The 20,081-nt window shown below is 36.5% G+C and overlaps 1 protein-coding gene across 3 annotated transcripts in view; it reads right to left on the bottom strand.

Annotated features, from left to right (window-relative positions):
* RNF8 (ring finger protein 8) overlaps window positions 1-20,081 on the bottom strand; it is a 95,348-nt gene that overhangs the window by 16,955 nt on the left and 58,312 nt on the right. For 2 of the 3 annotated variants that reach the window (XM_003340356.4, XM_007483816.3), the window contains 2 exons: window positions 8,386-8,493; window positions 4,614-4,818 (listed from right to left, as the gene is read on the bottom strand). In XM_003340356.4, the coding sequence (XP_003340404.2) occupies window positions 4,614-4,818; window positions 8,386-8,493 (313 nt within the window). Of the gene's footprint in view, window positions 1-4,613; window positions 4,819-8,385; window positions 8,494-11,592; window positions 15,908-20,081 lie in introns of those variants that run through there. The other variant, XM_007483817.3, reaches the window with a different exon arrangement.

Here is a 20,081-nt window from a genome sequence, read left to right as displayed (position 1 = left end):
AGTAACAAAGTTCAGCAGGAAGAACAAGAGGTCAAGAATATTAGGTGAAATAATGAAAAAATCAGGAAAGAAGGGAGCCTAAAAGTACCAAAACTATACTTAAAAAGCAAGAATCATGACAACAATTTGTTACTGGTGAAAAAATAGAAAGGTCAATCAGTGGAGCAAATTAGTACATAATACATTAAGTTAATGAGGATAGTAACCTAGTGTTTGATAAAGCTAAACATCTCAGGTATTGGATAAGAACTCACTGGTAGACAAACTGTTAGAAAAACTGGAGAGCAGTTTTGACGTTAACTATGTATAGATCAACATTTCATTGTACCAAAACACTTAGGCCTTCTTACTTTGAAACATCAAGCTAAGTTCTAAATGAGCACAAGATTTAGACATAAAAGGTGACATTACAACAAGAGGTAGAAGAAGGGATCATCAGGGAAAAGAACTTACATAGCTCCTATTATGTGCCAGGCACTGCACTAAGTGCCTATAAATATTTTACAACAAATTACTTGTCATCTATAGATAGAGGAAGAGTTCTTGACCAAACTAAGTTTGAGAGGATTCTCGGAGGTTTCGACTTTTGGTGCTATTAAGCCTCTATGTTGGCTTCAGCCCCTTGACCAAACAAGGGATGAAAAGGATCACAATATTCATTACATAAAATTTGTAAAGTTTTGTACAAACAAAACTAATGCAGTTAAAAATTAAAAAGTAGTTAAAAGGAAAAAAAATTTGTAGCAGGTTTCTGATAAATTAAACGACATGCAGAAAGTCAGTCAGCAAGCATTTATTAAGTATCTCCTTTGTGCCAGACACTGTACTAAGCTCTAAGAATACAAAGATAAAAAAACCAATCCCTAATCTCAATAAACTAATAATAAGGAAGACAAAGTGAACACAATCACAAATGAACAATATAGATGTAAGACAAATTGGAGATAATCAATAGAGGAAAACATCAGGAGGGCCAGGAAAGACTTCTTATAAAAGATTGGATTTTACCTGGAACCTAAACTCAGAGAAGCCAGTAAGTAGAGATCAGGAGGAAGATAATTCAAGGTACAGGGAGCAACCAATGAAAATGAACAGAATGAAGAGATTGAATGTCTTGTGTGAAGAACTTTAAGGAGGCCAGTCAGTGTCACTGGATGATAGGTACATGGGGAGGGAGATAGGAATATAAGGTGTAAGTGAACTGGATGAACAGAAAGGAGTCACTTAGTACATAGTTACTACCTCCATTGATCTTTTTCCTCTCCACCATCCTCCTGCCAATCTTTTATCCCCCTTCCTCTCAATCCTCCCCATCATTTCTGGAAAGTAAAATAAAATTAAAAAAAAAAGTAACCAAATTAGGAAGAAATTTGAATACCAAATAGAATTTTATATTTGACCTCAAGAGTTGATAGGAAGGCACTGGAGATTTCTGAATAAAGGAACATTAAAGGGGTAACAGGGTAGGATCTAAGCTTTAGGAAAATCACTTTTGACAACTGGTGGAGGATGAACAACAGTTGGGGGAGACTCATGGCAAGAGGGCCAACCAAATGTAAAAATAGACTCGAATCCAGGACTCCAATTTCCAGAATCCTTTGCTCCACTTCCTCAGAGTGCTTTGTAATCACACTGAATTCTCGCCTGGGTGAGAACACAAATGATTATTTAAAGGAGTTCTCCACCTACTGAGGGGCTTTTGGACTTCTGTTTTGGAGCAGACGTGGCTCTTTCATAATGTAGGTGAGGTTGTGTCTAGGCCTCTCTGTGGCCTAGACACATGTTTTCTTATCCTGTATTTTCTTTAATCCTTAATCTTTAATAAACCTCATAAAAATATAATACTCCTTGCAGAGAGAAACTAATTTCTACCTGCCTCAGTCTCCCCTAAATTTTAATCTTTACACATAAGACACCCTTCACAGTAATAGGAAAATTTAAAAGAGGAGAGAATATGAATTCAGGTTTAGACATCTTGAATTTAAAATGCCTATAGAACATTCAGTTTAAGATATCCAACAGGCTGCTGGAGATAGATGCAGATCTGAAGGTCAGAAGAGAGGTTATGATTGGAGGAACAGGCCTGACAATCATTAGCATAAATATGACAATTTAATCCATGGGAAAAGAGGAGATCACCAAGTACAATAGCATCAAAGGGAGAAGAGAAACCATTATAGAACCTCAGGAGATGCTCACAGTTAACATATACCAAAGGAAGAATAAGAAAGAGCAATGAGCCAGGTAGGCAAAGAACTACAAAGGATAAAGTAGTGTCACAGAAACCTTGAAAGGAGAGAGTATGAAAGAAAAGAGAATGACTGACAATGTCAAAGATTTTAGAGAGGTCAAGAAGGCTGAGAAATGAGAAAATGTCACTAGAATGGGCAATTAAGAGATCACTGGTAACTTTGGGGAGATCATTTTTGGTTGAACCGATAAAGTCAGAAGACTGATTGTGATTTTTAAATCTCCACCTTGCTTGGTCTAGCACCCAAATATTGTACACATCCATACTACACAGGCATGTGCTAGTCAATGACAAATCAGAAACAACTAAGTGCCCACCTGGGTTGTCCTAAGCCAACCTGGAACCACCATTGGCATGTGAGGCACAGGAAGTGAGGTAGATTACAGTCTCTGGAGTTTGCTCACTTCCTGTGGACAGGGCTAGGCAGTAGTTGGTGCTAGGAACTTGAGCAGAGAGGAGGCCCGCAGACAGCTTTCCTTCAGATAAGTCACTTGAGTCAAGGACTGATTCTCCTTCTACCTAGGCCTTTGGGACTAAATTCCCTCTGGCTCTGAAAGAAGGTTGAGTTAACCTTTTTCCTTTTCTCCCCTCTTTCCTTGTCTCCCTCTCCCCTTCTTTCTTACTCCCATTGTGATTAAACCAACATAAACTCCATTCTGACTTGAGTGTTTCATTTTAGGAATTTCATGAGTAAATTCCTTGGTGACCATAAATTAATAATATATCAATCTTTAAAAGTGATTTAAATATCACATGATTGCAGACGGTTAAAGAGAGTGAAAGTCAATGATTGTAGATGGTTTTCTTAGTGAGCTTAGTTATAAAAGGGAGAAGATACATAGGGTCAAAGCTAGTTGGGATGGACAGATTCAAATGAAGGTTCTTACCTTCAGTGCATGACCTCACCTCTGCCTCCCTAAGAATGACTAGCTTTCTGTAAACTTTAGCTTCTGTACTGGCTCCTACATGAGACTTTTCCTGATCCCCTCAGATATTAATTATGGTGTAGAAATTACCTTTTATTTATAGTGTATATACATATACATAGTTGAGATAATAGTATACATTTAATAAATACTCATTGACTGATTAATACCTTTAGGCCAAAGAGGGGGATAGATCTCTCAGCTTTTCTAGTAGGTCACATAATATATTCCAATGGCACCTACAAACCCTTGAAATATCACTAATTAAATCCCAGGGAATAAGCATCATTTAAAAATGGAAATGCCTCTGGGAGAGCTAGTGGGATATCATACACTGTGAATTAGTTTAATCAGATTTGCTTTCCTCTTAATATCTACCTCAAATTATTTCATGGCCCTAAGAAATATTATTATTGGGGAGGGGAGACATGCAGTGCAGGGGGAGTGGGACAAATAGGAAGAATAAATAATTTTTTAACAAGGTACATTGCTGAGAATAAGGGAAAAGCCTGTGTGGGACACTACTATAAGGAGCTAGAGAATAGCAGGAGGGAAATGAGGTGAAGAAAACAACATGAAGTAGAAAAAATGTCAAAAACTAGCCTCTGCTACTTTAAAATTTTGCCTAGAGGCATCCCTGGCTCCCTACTCCCCTTCAGAATACACAATCCAAAAAGGAGGAGAGGTCCTCTGACAAGTGATGACAGATTGGGTCTAGGTTTCCTTGTTGGCAAAATGGAAACATTAAGTATCCTAGTAACTTACAGAAAAGTTATTAGAAACAAAATATGTTAATTATAATTTTAAGTGCTTCATTAATCAGTTTCCTCAACAATGTGCACATATGCACATTTATGTAAATATACACTGATAAACAAAGTAGAGGAAAGTGGCATTAATTCCCAGATTATCACTTGCATCTGAGTGGGAGGACTAAATATAAATACATGTATTTGACAATAATACATAACTATATATAATGCATAAACTTGCATAATATAAAAACCTGACACAGATGAATGTATAAATGTAGAAACTTGACACTGATGCATATCATTGAATACAAAACAGGACAGGTTGTGTGTATGTGTGTGCGCAAGCACACAAGTGTACACTTAACAGAAATTCAATCCTAAATCTAACCTGAAACAACAGTAGACTAGAACCATTCCAGCCTTTAACTTTTGCTGAAAAAGTCAGACTATATGCAGCTTAAAAGTAGCTGGCATTTTAATAAGAGTTTTTTGAATGCGATAAACTATTTCCCTATTGTTTATTTTTTAAATTTACATTATCTTAATATTTTTATTTATTTATTTATTTCCCCCCGTGTTATTTCTGTCTATTTTTGCCATGCTAAACACTGAAGGCACTGTGGGGAGGATGCGGTTCCCACACCTCATGTATTCAGAACCCTCCCCTGCTTCTCTGCTTACCTCTTCTCTCATTAATCAGAATTTCTCGTCGCTCTTTCATTTCAGAGCTCAGTTTCTCAACCATCTTGTTGATGCAGTTGTCCAGCACGAGGGAGCGAGTTTTAGATTCAATATCTTGCCGACAGATGGGACATTCCACTTTTCGCTTCATCCATTCATCAATGCAGTAGGAGCAAAAACTGTGGGCACAGTTCAAGGTGACAGCCTAACAAGGACAAGTGAGAGAATGTATCAGGGACCTCACTCTGAGATACTTTTCAATGCAAAAAGAAATAATATGAGTAAATCTAAAGTAAATCAGAATACAATCCACAATGATATCTGTTAAGTAATTATTGCCCAGCTAAGTCAGCCAGGGAAGAACAAAGGAATCAATACTAGGGCTGTGTTCAAATATCTTCTTAAACCATTTTCTTCTTTCTTTTCTGTGGCTGGTCGGAGCACTTACTATGTTAAAGTCACAGATTTTATGATTAGAATGATAGACTAGAGGTAGAGAATGGGATATACATTTTCTGAAATTGTCAATGTGTGGATTAATTTTGGTTGATTATGCTTATTTGCTTCAAGGCAGGGCTGTTTTTATTTTGAGAAGACAGAAAAATTTTAGAGATAGGAAAAATGATAGTGATACCAAAAAAGGAAAGAAAGAAAAAGAGTGTCAATAAAACTTAAAAAATACATTTAAAAAGCAGAAGGAAATTTACAGGGAAAGAGAAACAAGCAAGACAGCTCTGGAACTACCTTGTAGCATTTATTATATTATTAAAAATAACAAAAGCAACAACAATCACGAAGAGGTATGTAATATTCTGGATTCATATACAATCCTCTTTTTCTTTTTTCTTTTGTATAGAGAAAAATGTTTGTGTTGCTTTTCAAGTTTATAGTAACAATAAAGGAAAAAAAAGTAAAGGTAGGTAGGAGCCATATATATTGTAGAGGACTTTAAATGGCAACTTGATATTTTATCTTAGAGGCATAGGAAAACACTTAAAACATTTCTGTGCAGGAGAGGGTTTTAACAAGGGAGCTTTATGTTTTAAGAATATTAATCTGGCAACTATGAGACTAGATTAGAGAGGAGATACTAGACAGAAACAAAATAATCAGGTAAACTACTATAATAGGATAAATGAGAGGTGGTTAGGGAGTGTGGGAATAGGAGGAGAAATTTTTCAGAGATAATCTGGAGACAGAATAAGCAAAACTTGGCAAGTATTTGCATTACAAAATTTGAGGAAGAGTAAAAAGCCAAGAGAGTCAAAGTGGCAGGGTGGACAAGGTACCAGGCCTAGAATTTGGGAAGTTCTGAGTTCAAATCCAGCCTCAGAGGCTTACTAGCTATAGGACCAGCTTAGACACTTAACAGCTATCAGCAAGTCACTTTACCCTATTTGCCTCAATTTCCTCATCTAAAAATGAGCTGGAGAAGGAAATGGCAAACCATTCCAGTATCTTTACCAAGAAAATCTCAAATTGGGTCATGAGTCAGAAATCACTAAAGTGAATGAATGACAAGAACAAAAAGCCAAGAATGATTCTCTAGGGGGGCAGCTGGGTGGCTCAGTGGATTGAAAGCCAGGCCTAGAGAAAGGAGGTCTTGGGTTCAAATTTGGCCTCAGCCACCTCCCAGTTGTATGACCCTGGGCAAGTCACTTAACCCCCATTACCTAGCCCTTACCACTCTTCTGCCTTCGAAGCAATACACAGTATTGATTTCAAGACAGAAGGAAAGGGTTTAAAAAAAAAATAAAAGAATGATTCTCTAGGCCAGTGAGTTTGACATTTAAATATTAGGGAAGATCCTAGAATGGATAATTAAAGAGATAATTGGAAGTTGTGATTACAAAGACCCAACATGCCAGACAAAAACGTCATATTCTTTTTTTGACAGGATATGGAATGCTCTGGATATACTTTACTTAGATTTTAGCAAAGCTTTTGATAAGCATATCATACCATTTATGTATAAATAATGGAGATGAACTATGAAATATAATACAATTATATGGATTCAAAACTGAATGGATGGCTAGACTCAAAGCACAACTCTGTTACTGGTACAATGTCATTATGACAGTAGGGTGCCTCCAGGAATCTAGGATTGGGATTGTACCACTTGGAAAAAGGTATAGATGGTATATTCATCACCTTTTCAGAAGATCTAAAACTGAAGGGATGCATAACAATAGAATCTAAAAAGGTATAAAAAGGCTAGACTATTGGGCTGTATTCAAATAAGATGGAATTAAATGGAAAAAAGTGTAAAAGTCTTATGCTTGGGTATAACAAAAAATTTCATCAGTGCAAAATGGAAAAGGCATGGTTAGACAGCAGTTATTTTGATGAGGATCTGGCAATTTCAGTGGCTACAAACTCAATGAGTCAACAGTGTGATATGAAAGTCAAGAGTTTAATGCAATCTTGGACTGCATTTGAAATCTATCCCAAAAATATAAGAGAGGAAAAGAATCCAGTGTATGAACAGCAACTCTTCTTTGTTATAGCAAAAATGTAAAAACCAAGAGTGGTTTTAAACTGCAGAATGGCTGAACAAATTATAGTACATGAAGATAAAGAGATAATATTGCACCATAAGAAAAGATAAAAGGAATGTTCAAAAAATCCCAGGACGATTTGTATGAACTGATGTGAAGTGAAATGAGCAGTTGGTAAGAAAACAACTTCTACAATAACAACAGTGAAAAGATAAAAAACTTTGTAAGAATTGAGATGTATGACTAATTCAATACTCAACCATGATTACACAGGGTAAATTATGAAGCAAACTACCCACTTCCCAATAGAGGTAAAGGACTCAAGGGACAGAAGGTGACATATATTTTTGGACATGGCCAATGTGGGACTTTGTTTTGCTGTTATAAGAATTTTTCTTTTCTTTAAATTTGAAATGGTTGGAGGTGAAAAAAAGAGGTGGAATAAGCAACAGGTTTATCAAAAACCATGAAGTCAGAAACCATTGAAAGTTATATGTCAAATTTATTATCCATTTAAAAGGAAAAGCAAAACGTACATGTCAGAGGTTTGCAGTTTCATATATAATTCATTTATTTGGTGCCTGTTACAGTCATACATTAAAAACAAAAACAGAAAAAAATGTGTGTAGCTCAAATGAGGTTCTGACAGGGGATGGGATGAAGAGTCCCTGTCCCTTATTATTACCTGTGAATTTTAAAAGTCTCCATCTTGGTCTAGCACCCAAAAATTGTGCACACCCACACTACACGGCATGCGCTAGTCAATGACAAATCAGAAATAACTAACTGCCCACCTGGGCTGTCCTAAGCCAAGCTAGAGCCAACCATTGGATTTGTGAGACACAGGAAGTGAGGTAGGGAACAGCCTCTGGAATTCGCTCACTTCCTGTGGAGAGAGCTAGAGGGGTTGGTGTTAGGAGCTTGGACAGGGAGGACGCCCGCAGACAGCTTTCCTTCAGATCGGTCACGTGAGTTAAGGACTGATTCTTTCCACCTGGGCCTTTGGGCCTAAAACTCCCTCTGCCTTGGTCAGAGGTTGAGTAGCCCCTTTCCCTTTTCTCTTCTCTCTTTCTCTCCCTCTCCTTTCTCTACTTCCAGTGTGATTAAACCTCCATAAACTCCATTCTGACTTGAGTGTTTCATTTTAGGAATTTCATAAGTAAATTCCTTGGCGGCCATTGTTCAATATTACATAAATCCTGTAGCCACATTTTTAGCCATTACAATATTATAACCTCTCCCAGAAGCCTAAAATTTCTACATTTACATACCTCAATGAAATGTTCCGAGCAAATGATGCATTGAAGTTCATTCTCCAGCACATCATTCATCTGGTTTAGAACCTCTTCCTTCTGCGCTTTCACTTTTTCTTTCTCTTCCTGCAAAGATACACAACCCTATTTGTCACTATAAGGATTATTGATTGGTTATTGATTAAACGGGATAAAAAAAGTAGCATTAAATAGCTAGAATGATTCAAATGGAACAGCCCACTTCCAAGAATTACTACTTCTCAAGTCATACCAAATGTAGGCCTTCCTTGCATTCTCTTTTTTTAACTGATTCTCTCTCTGTTTTTCCCTTTTTAAATAAAAACTTAATTTTTCTTCTCACTTCATGCAAAATTAAAAAGGTAGGAAACTACTTTGTTTTGTGGGTTCCTACTATAAATCTGAAAGGATACTTAAACACTGCAAATCCCAAAGTAAGGCAATGAACATCCTTGCTTCAAGTTTAAAATTAATGAAAACCTTGATTTTTAAGAAACATATACTCATTTTTAACAATGCTGAAACACTACACCAAAAGCAGGTCATTAAAGAACTATTATCAACCTGATATACTTTTTGGCAAGAACATTGCACTAGAAAGCAGAAGACCTGGAGTCTGTTCTGTCTTCTACCACCATGTTGTCCTGGGTGTGTTATTACAACTCCCTAGATTTCAGTTATCTTGCCCATTAGATTACTATAATGCTATATTATCTACTTGAAAAAAGGAATTTGAGCCCACCGCATTTAACAAAAATTTATTAAGAGTCCTGATAGATTCATAGGAAATTCTAGTAAAACTTTAATTCTGTCAGACTATTCATCCATAAAATCATTAGTCATGACCACATTGGATTTGTGCAAGATGCAAGAATGGATCAAAATTAAGGGGGAAAAAACAACATAATTATATAAAATGACAGCCATAAAGACCATATGATTTTCTCAAAAGATGTGGGGAAAGCCTTTTACATATTAACGCACAACACTCATTGAATGTTAAAAATCCTTTAAAGCATGAGCACAAAGGAATATATATATTTTTAAACCCTTACCTTCCATCTTAGAATCAATACTGTGTATTGGTTACAAGGCAGAAGAGTGGTAAGGGCTAGGCAATGGGGTTAAGTGACTTGCCCAGGGTCACACTGCTAGGAATTGTATGAGGCTAGATTTGAACCCAGGACCTCCCATCTCTAGGCCTGGTTCTCAATCCACTGAGCCACCCAGCTGCCCCTATTTTTTTAATCATAAAAAGAATCTACCTAAAATGAAAAGCAAGTATTATATGCAATGGGAGTACACTAGAACTGTTTCCAATAAATACAGAAATTAAGCAAATGATACCTACACTCCCCATGATTTATTTGCCATAGTACTAGAAATCTAGCAATAAGGATAAGACAAGAGATGGAAATTAAGAGATAATAAAATTATACCTATTTGCTGATATGGTTTATTTAGAAAACTATCAGGAACCAGCAGTGATGCTCATTGAGACAATAGCTTTAGCAAAGATTTGCAAGGTACAATAAGCCTTTCATAAACAATAGCATTTTTATATAATAAAATATAAAAGAGAATATTAAAAAGGGAAACCCTATTCCAAAAAATTTACAAAATTCATTAAATACATGGAGATCAATCTAACAAAGTATACAACATACTTACATAGATTCATTTATATAATGGTCATTAATAAAATAAGAAACTGAAGCAACTGGAAGAATATTCAGTACTCAAAGCTAGACAATAACAATATCATGAAAATGACAATACTACCCAAGTTAATTTACTGTTTTAATACTATGTCAATTGAATTATCAAAGGGCTACTTTATCATAAAAACTATCTCATATTAATTTTAAAAGAGAGGTAAAAATGAGGGGCTAGAGAGGGGAGAATCCGAAATAATGCAGCTCAATAAACTAGTGTTTGATAAACTAGAAAACAGAAATTTCTTAAGAAAAAACATTGTAGTTGATTTTAAAAAATTTTGGGGAAAATTTGTAGGCTGTTGGGCAGAAATTGGGCTTACACCAACTACCTTATGCCAGTGATGGCGAACCTATAGCACCTGTGCCAAAGAGACCTCTCTTGGCTTACATGCTGTCCCCATCAGAGTTAGTTACTAGAAAGGCAGAGGGACTTGGGGGGAGCTGCTTCCTTCCCCCACTCCACTGCATCTCCCCACCACTATGGCTTATCCCCTTCCCCTGAGCTCAGGCCACTCCCTCTACTTTCTCCCTCCCCAGTCTGGGACTAGCTGCCAATATGGGGGGGGGGGTGACCCTGCCCCCCAAAAGGCTAACTGCACTCCCTCTGCCCCTGCTCCCATCCCCATTTGTGTCCCAGCCCAATAGGCAGCCCCACTCCCAGCCCTGGTGGTTGTAGTCATGGGTGTACCATTGTTATGCAAATATAAACAGCCTAAAAAACTCAGACAGAGGCCCCTGGGGATGCATTTGAATCTGGCATGCATTGTAATAAGAAGCCACCATCTCCCCCAGCCTTCCTCACCTTCCAGACCCAAGCCAAGCCAAGCTGGTTGCAGCTCCAAGTTCCTATTGTGGGAGGAGACAGCTTCCCCCTAGGTAAGAGCTGGTTAGGAGACCAGCCCCAAATGCAAGGGGGGAAAGGGGAAAGGTGTAGTGACGCCACTGCAGGCAGTTTGAAGAAGGAGACACATCAAATGGTCTTACATTTACCATCACTGCCTTATACCATATTCCACAATATATTACTTTAAAAAAAATCCTTATCTTCTGTCTTAAAATCAATACTAAGTATTGACAGAAGAGCAGTAAGGCCTAAACAGTTAGGGTTAACTGATTTGCCCAGAGTCACGCAGCTAGGAAGTTTGAACCCAGGCCCTCCTGACTACAGGCCTGGTGTTCTATTCACTGCCCCTCCACAATACATTCTAAATGAAGATGTGAACTTAATATTAAAGATCATACTAGAAAAAATGAAAAGAGAAACAAAACAGATAACATATCTCTCATAACTATAGGTAGCAGGTATATTCTTAACCAAACAAGTAATTACAAAAGATAGATAACTTTGATAACATGAAACCAAAAAGCTTCTGCACAGACAAAATAAATATACCTAGAGAAATAGACAAATGGGGGAAAATTTTTTTTTTTAGTTTTCTGATAAGGACTTTATATCTAAAATAGAGAAAAATATTAACAGATACATATATGAATATGAATATGCACATATTTATTCAAAAGATAAACAAAAGAATTGCAAACTATAGACAATCATATGAAATAATGCTTCAATTCATTAATAATAAAAGAAATATATATCAAAACTGTGATTTATCTCATACTCTGCAAATTGGTGAATAGTCAATGGTGGAGGGATTATAGGAAAAGAGGCTCATAAGTGAACTGCTTGTAGAGCTGTGAATCAGTACAATTATTTTGGAAAGCAATTTGGAATTATGAAAATTCTATTACTAAACTTAAGACTTAAAGAGTCCAATGACAAGAAAGTATATAAACCAAAATATTTATAGTAGCATTTTTTGTGAGAGCAAAGAATTGGAAAGAAAGCAGATACCCAAAAAATGGCAAATGGCTACTTAAACTTGGGCTTATGGATGTAGTTAATGCTCTAAGAAACAATGAAGGTGATAATATAAAAGCACATGGAAAGACCCATACAAACTAATGCTGGAAAGTAACAAAGAATACATATGGTCCAAAAATGAAGGCAGCATTTTATAGTGCATAAATAAATATTCAGATTTTTTCAATGTGTTGACCAATTATGCAAATTTTTCCCTCTTCTTTTTTAATATTAAAAATATTATTTGTGATATGGAATGGCTTTCTGGGAAGGGAAAGGGAATGGATATTAGGAGAAATTATGGTGCTGTAAAAAAATCAATAAACATTTATTAAAGATAAACAGATTGAAGCATATATTGTCAGATATTTATGGTCAATGAGTTGCTTCATTTTATTTCTGTTACAATGGAGAATTCTATTGGGAAGTGACTGATGTGGAAAAAAAAGATTCAATAAAATATTATTTTTTTAAAGTGTAAAAAAGTATGAATAACTTAGGATACATAGATACCAAGACAGAACACAAATGCTGGTCTCAAGGCTAACAATTTTTTAAAAAGGTGTATTTGGAAATAGTCAAAGAAACACAGAGTTTTGAAACTGGAAGGGCTTTTCAGCATACATTTAATTCAACCTACAATGTAAAAATGAATCCTTACTATAACATACCTGATAAGTGATCATTTGACTTCTGCTTGAAAGCTTTTGATGAGAAAGAAGACACCCTCTATGGGAGCATCTTCCCCCTAAGATAGCTTTAATTGCTAGGGAGTTTTTCTTAACATCAAACCTAAATAGACTTTTTTTGTATCTGTTGCTCCAAATCTGTTGCTTCTGTCTTCCAGAGTCAAGTAGAACAAATCAAATCCTCCTTCCACATTATAGTTCTTCAAATATTGTACTCCCTCTTCCCCAACCATTTATCTCTCATCTCCAAGTATTTCTTCAACAAATCCTCCTTTAGTATGAAATGAAGGCTCCATTTGCTGTTCTCCGGATACTTCATATCATCATCATCACAAATTGTGGCACCCAGAAAAGACCATAATACTCTAGATGTGACTTGAAGGAAGGAATATGGTAGAACTATCACTTTCTCAATCCAGGAAGCTATTCCCTTCAATGTAATCCAAGACTGCACAAGCTTTTTCTTTGGCTTCCACATCTCTCTGTTGACTCATATTGAATCCACTAAAAATTTTGTCTTTTTTTCAGCCAAATTGCTATATAACTATGTGTTAGTAATCTTGCACTTGTAAAATGGATTTTTTAAACCTGAGTGAAAGATTTTATTATCATACTTAAATTTCATGTTATTAGATTCAATCTAATGTTCTAGCCTGTTCAGAGATCCTTTTGGATCTCAATTCTCTCATATCTTTTAGCTTTGTCATCTGGAAATCAAATTAAGCATGCTATCTCTGCCTTTGTCCAAGTCATCAACAACAGGGTTATTAATAACTGCACAGAGCCACACACAAATCCTAGAGGTATTCCACTTGAGACCTCCTGCCAAGTCAATATTAGCTACTTTTAGATCTGACTAATTAATTCTGAATCCCTCTAACACTATTACTATCTAGCCCATATTTCCCCAACTTTCCCCCCAAAAAAGAACACTTTGCTGGAATCTAGTTGAATTAGCTATGGTATTATCCTGATCTACCTGTTTGATAACTGTCAAAAAAAGAGAGAAATACATTATTGAGGCATAACTTATTCCTCAGAAAACCATGCTTTTTTATAGACCTTCAGGAACTTAGATTCAGAGCCAATAAGGAGTAGAGTTGGGATTTGTACCTTACCTTATCCTCTGATTTAAAATCCTGCATTCTTTTCACTGAACTACGATGTCATCTTCAACATAACCATCTTCTTAATAATCTATTCAAGATAATGGCTAAGTTTCATCTTGGGGAAGGCTTCAGAAAATACATCATACTCTCTTCACTGCAGAAGAAGGGGAAGGGGAACTAGAGGGGGTGAGAATACCTTTAGACAGTCCTTTTAAAGAAATATTATAAGGGATGGCTCATTGGGTAGAGGAGATGGGGCAGTCAGAAATGGGGCAAAAACAGAAGTTATCAATAAAACAGATAAAAGTTTATAACTAAACAATCCATTTGTAATTGCCAGAAACTGAAGTTAAGGTCACTAGCCTTTCATATAAATTCTATCTATTCTTTTTTTTTTAATCAAGACATTTGCCCTTCTTCAGACTTGAGGGGCTATCTTTTGCACTCTTCTTTATATCCCCAGCATTTAGCACAGTTCATAGCCCATAATGGACACTAAATGTTTACTGACCATCCACAATCATTTTTTTAATTCTCAACTTTTACCCACTATTCCTTTAAGATAACAAAAAATCCTTTTCACAGAATTTAGCTTTCCCTGTCAGCATCAATTGTGAAGGGGTCTTTCATCATAAACTCTTTCTTTCCTTTTCATACTCAGACTCCTACTATGCTATTCCCCATTCTTTTCCTTACTGAAGTCCCTGAAAAGAGATTGTCCTTCTCTCTTTGCCTGGACTAGAGATAAACAAAACATATCTCACAGACCAAATCTAACCTGCTGCCAGTCTTCAAAAAATCCATGAGCTAGGAATGGTTTTTACATTTTTAAATGGCTGAGAAAAAAGGAATAATATTTCATAGCATGTTAAGGAGTACATGAAATTCAAATATCAGTGTCCATTAATAAAGTTTTCTTGGAACACAGCCTCACTCATTCATCTACAGATTGTCTATTGCTATTGTCATACTACAGTAGCAGGGTTCAGAAGTTGTGACAAAGCCCGAATGTGGTGCTCTCATTGCTTTGAAATGCTGTTTGGCACAGTGACATAGTTATAACCTGACAACTTTTCAAGTGCCATAAATATCACTAGACTCTGACATTTTATTTACATTTTATTATCAAGGCATATTGCTGGGAGCCATCAGGCCATGACGCCTTGAAAGAGTCTCATATGGTAGATAAGGAGGCCACAAAGTGGCCCTTGGCAAGGTGTGATTGCCCACTCAGTCCCCTTTGCATGACCTCTTTCATCAATGCCCCTTACCTATGGAATTGACATGATTACTATTTCCCTCTAGTCTCAAAAGGAATAATGTAAGAGCAAATACCTATACCCTAATTCTCTAAAATATCACCAAAAGATCAGACCCTCAAACCCTATTCCAAAAGACTATCATGGGTTAACTTTTACTTAGCTAATTCCCAGTGAAACAGCAGCTACCAGCCAAGCCCAAAACTTTCCCACTCACAGAAACCTATTCTCATGAAGCCAGCACACAAATCAATCACAGAGGTCCATACAATAAGTACAAGTACATCAAGCTTCAATATGCCTCAGTGACTCAATTATACAAATCAGTAACTTATAAACTCCCTAGTAAAGAACCCTGAGAAATGATCAGTCTAAATTTGAATTGTGTTCCCAGTACCCCTCAACCTCAATGATACAATTGTTAAATTGTCTTTTAAGAACTGTTGATTAATTATTCCATTTTATTAAAAGTAATAAGTAATTTTCCTTCATTGTTTAAACTCAAAACTTCTCACAGGGTAATGAGAAAATTAAGCCACCTGTGATAAAATCATTTATCTTGTGTACAACCTTTATTCTGTCTGTAATCACAATACAAGAATATAGAATGTTAATCAAGTGATTTGTTAAAAGTTAATGTATCATGTTTCCAATTATCTCTCTTTGAACCTGTGTTAGGTAATGTATCTGTGTGCCAAGAAAATGGGTATAAAAATAAAAACCAAGCATGGGGATGGTGGAGCAGCTATCAGATGCAAAGCAGTCCCATGGCTGTAATGATTAAGCTGTCTTCCGTTTGTTATTTTTTTGACTGATCGTTCGCCACCTGTCGGGAACCCCTGGAGTCGCGAGTGAGGCTGGATCTCACCCGTGGCATCATATCCTTTGTGTAAAGAAAAGGAAAAAAAACTTTTGAACTTAGGGCTAAGGCTGAATGAAAAGGACCGTTCTCAAACACTATTATTGGAGAACAAATATTTTTAAATTAGCTAATGCTACAGACTTGATAATTTTTCCTAATGAATTCAACCTAAAATTAAAAGGCAAAAGTGTTTTATATGTGAAACATACTGCAATAAAACCAATTTAACACGTTATGCTATTTGAATCAGAGTCAAGCTCCTCTATATACTTCCCAAGCTGCCAAAAGTGAAAGCAAGAAGTGAAATCTCTATTCCCACACAGATATGCAATGAATTTATTTTCTGAGCTCAAACTACAGTTCTAGCAGTCTGCTTTGGAAGCTGAAACAAATGTAAAAGACATTTTCGTATTTCAAAACTCATTAACCATGAAGGTGAGAAGCTTTCACCTAATCTTCAACTGGAAATGATTAATTTATAATATGATATGTTAAAAGAGAAGAATCTAATAAAATTCTATGAACGCCTTCAAGCAATGAAATGTTCAATTAAAATCATATGCTCACTGACAAGTTATCAGTATTTAGCAGTAGTTCTGTGTGAAGATATTTTAAAAGATAAAATACATAAAAAGCCTCACTACAGATAACCATTAACAGAAGAACATTTGCAAATGATTTGATGACAGGAAGTACTAATTTTGAACCCCAATTAAATAAAAAGTTATCTTCCCCCAAAAGAATTCCATTCTTCTCATTAGTAGATATGTATTTCAAAATATTATATTTATTATATTTTGAATTAAATTAATAAAAAGTTTGTGAAAATTTATTTTCTCTTATTATATAACTACTTATATAATTGTCTCAATTTCGCCTCTTGGCCTATAAAGTCTTAAATATTATAGAAATTTTGTTGACTCTTGGCCTAAACACCACCCTAATTGTGCACTTCATCACATCTCTGCCTTTATCCACTGGGAGCTTGTGTTATCCTTTTCTTTCATCTTTAATCCCTCCCAATCCAATGGTTCCTTGCATAATAACCAATTGTTCTTTGTTCTAGAGAAAATGCACACTTGAAGAAGACAGTTTCTATTTGGGGTGAAATGAGGGGCAGTGGAATTGATAAGTAGTGATAGGGTAGTGATAAGTGTACCCCACACCCAAAAAGGGAAAAAACAAGGTAGTATTGTTACTAACATATTAAGTTTAATATAAACTTTTAAAAATTTGAACATAAGAGAAACTCACAGCTTTGCACACAATGCTTTTTTTTTCTGTTCTTTGAATATTGAAATGTTCATGATTGTTGATGTTAGTCAAATTTATAATGAAAAAAACAAAACAAAAACTTAGGCCTGTTATCTCTCAAACTATTCCCCTCTTTTCTCCCTTTCACAGCCAAATTAAAAGGAGGAAAAAAACAATCTGTCTATTAACTCATGTCTCAACTTCCTTATTTCTCATTCATTTCTTAATACTTTGTAATTTGACTACTGAAATCACCAGGCAAGTGAAACTATTCCCTCCAAGGTTTCTTTTTATCATCCCTACTGCTTCCCCCTTCTCCCTTCTATTTTTATTCCCCTCCTAGTTCTCTACAGGATAAGGTAGGATTCTATACCCAATGAGTATGGTTGTTATTCCCTCTGAGACAGTTATGATGAGAGTAAGGTTTAAGTATTACCTGTCACCACTCTCAATCTCCCCTCCACTTATAATAGTTGTGACTCTTTAGGTGAGATAATTTATACCAATCCATTTTTCCCTTCCCTTTTCTCTCAGTACAACCCCTCTTTTTTTTTTTTAAACCATTACCTTCCATCTTGGAATCAATCCTATGTGCTGGTAGGAGAGCAGTGAGGGCCAGGCAATGGGGGATAAGTGACTTGCCGAGGGTCACACAGCTAAGAAGTGCCTGAGGCCGAATTTGAACCCAGGACTTCCCATCTCTGGGCCTGGCTCTCAATCACTGAGCCACCCACCTGCCCTCCCCCTTTTTTGCATATCATGCCATCCAAATCAGCTTACTTCCACAACCTCTATGATTACTCCTTCTAACTGCTCTACTACTGATAAAAAAGTTTAAAAATGACAACTATCCTTTCTCCATGTAAGAATACATACAGTTTGACCTTATTGAGTACCTTAAATTTTCTCTTTCTTATTTACTTTTTTAGGCTTCTCTTGGACATCAAATTTTCAGTTTAGTGCTTTCATCAGGAATGCTTGAAAATTTATTTTATTGAATGACCATCATTCCTCTGAAAGAATATTCTCAGTTTTGCTGGACAGGTGATTCTGGGTTGTAAACCTATATCTTTCCATGCCTTCCAATCCTTTAATGTGGAGGTTGCTAAGTTCTGTGAAATCCTGACTTTAGCTCCAAGATATTTGAATTGTTTCTGATTGCTTGCATTGTTTTCTCTTTGACTTGGGGGCTCTTGAATTTAGCTATTAATATTCCTGGGAGTTGTCATTCAGGAATTTCTTTCCAGAGGTGATTTGTAGATTCTTTATTTCTCTTTTACTTCCTTGTTCAAGAATATCAGGACAGTTTTCTTTGATAATTTCTTGTATTGTGATATCCAGTCTTTTTTTTTTTTTGATCATGCCTTTAAGGTAGCCCCAAAATTCTTCAATTGTCTCTCCTGGATCTATTTTCTAGGTTTGTTTTTTTTCCCCCAATGAGAAGTCTCACATTTTCTTCCATTTTTTCATTCATTTAATTTTGTTTGTTTTTTGATGTCTAATGAAGTCAATTAAGATTCTAGTTACCGAATTATAAGTTTTAAGGAATTATTTTTTTCCATGAGCTTTTAAGCCTCCTTTTTTATTTGGCCCACTTCTTCCTGAATTGCTTTCATTTTTCATCTATCTTAATTGATTTTTTAAATCCTTTTTGAACTTTTCCAGAATCTGAGATCAACTCATATTTTTCTTTGAAGCTTTGCATTTTTTGCTTTGCTTTCACTGTCCCCCCTTCTGTGTCTGTGCCTTGCTCTGTCTTCATAAAAATTTCCTATGGTTAAATTTTTTTTTATGTTTGCTCATTTTCCCAGCCTTTTTCTTGATTTTCACTTTTATTTTAAAGGTAGACTCTGTTTTCAGGGAGGATATGGCACTGTCTTAAAATTCAGTTCTTCCTTGATACTACCCTTAGCCTTATTTCTGGGTTTCGGCAAATTTCAGTTCTTCCAAGGTGCTATGATGGCCTGTGGGTTCGGAGCTCTGAAAGCCACTTCCTATTACTGATTCAATCACTACCGAGACTGCCAATAGCTCAAATTCTAGCCTCAAGCTTGGGCATGGGCTTTTGGTCTCACTCTGGGCTTGATCAGATCAGTCACACTATAGACTGCCTTACCTTGGGACTCTGCTTTGGCAACAAGTCAGCAACCCAGGGACTGTCTTGACTGCGGATAAGGGGCCTAGCTCTGGGTTCACACTGACCTGAAATCCCACACAGAAGGCTTCAAACTGGGATTCAGGTCTTTGCTACAAGCTTGGGTTGGGGTTCCTGACCTTGCTCTGGGCTTACACAGATCAGGTGTGCAACACAGACTGCCTCCTACTGGAATTCTGGACCTTACTGCAGGCTTTCTTAGAACTTTATGGGGTGTACATTAGGTTGCACTGTGGTTGGCTTAGGTAGGCTTGGACCCAGGTCCAGAACCTGGAACAGTAGTGGGGAAAGGAGAGGAGCTTGCTGTTGACTTTCTCCTTGTTGTAGTCTCCTACTGGCTGTGCTCCCCTTTCCCCACAGTAACCCAGACACTCTCTGCCTATCTTTCAAGTTGTTCTCTGCATGAAAGTGCTTCACTCTAAATCCTTGTTGGTTCTTTCACTCCAGTACTCATTTTGTGGCCTTATTTTAAGATTGGTTGGAGAGTATTCTCATGGTGGTTTCAAGCTTTTGCTGCTTCTGCTCTGCCTCTCCCATCAAGGTTTCTAATGATCTCTTAACCATCAAGTCCATTAGTCTTTTCTCATTCTTCACTATACTTGAACTTTTTGTAACTACTGACCATCTCTGCTTCTTGGATTATTAGGAATGTGTCGGGGGCTATCAAAGTCACACTGTTTGACACAGTCGTGTGTGGAAACCAAGAAGTCACAAAGTGGCCCCCAGGAAAGCTGGAGACACCCACTCAGTCCCCCTCTGTGTGACTAACTTCTCTCACTAACATCC

This window comes from Monodelphis domestica, chromosome 2, assembly GCF_027887165.1.
Source record: "Monodelphis domestica isolate mMonDom1 chromosome 2, mMonDom1.pri, whole genome shotgun sequence".
NCBI lineage: Eukaryota > Metazoa > Chordata > Mammalia > Didelphimorphia > Didelphidae > Monodelphis > Monodelphis domestica.
This window is presented reverse-complemented; position numbering and strand designations above follow the sequence as displayed.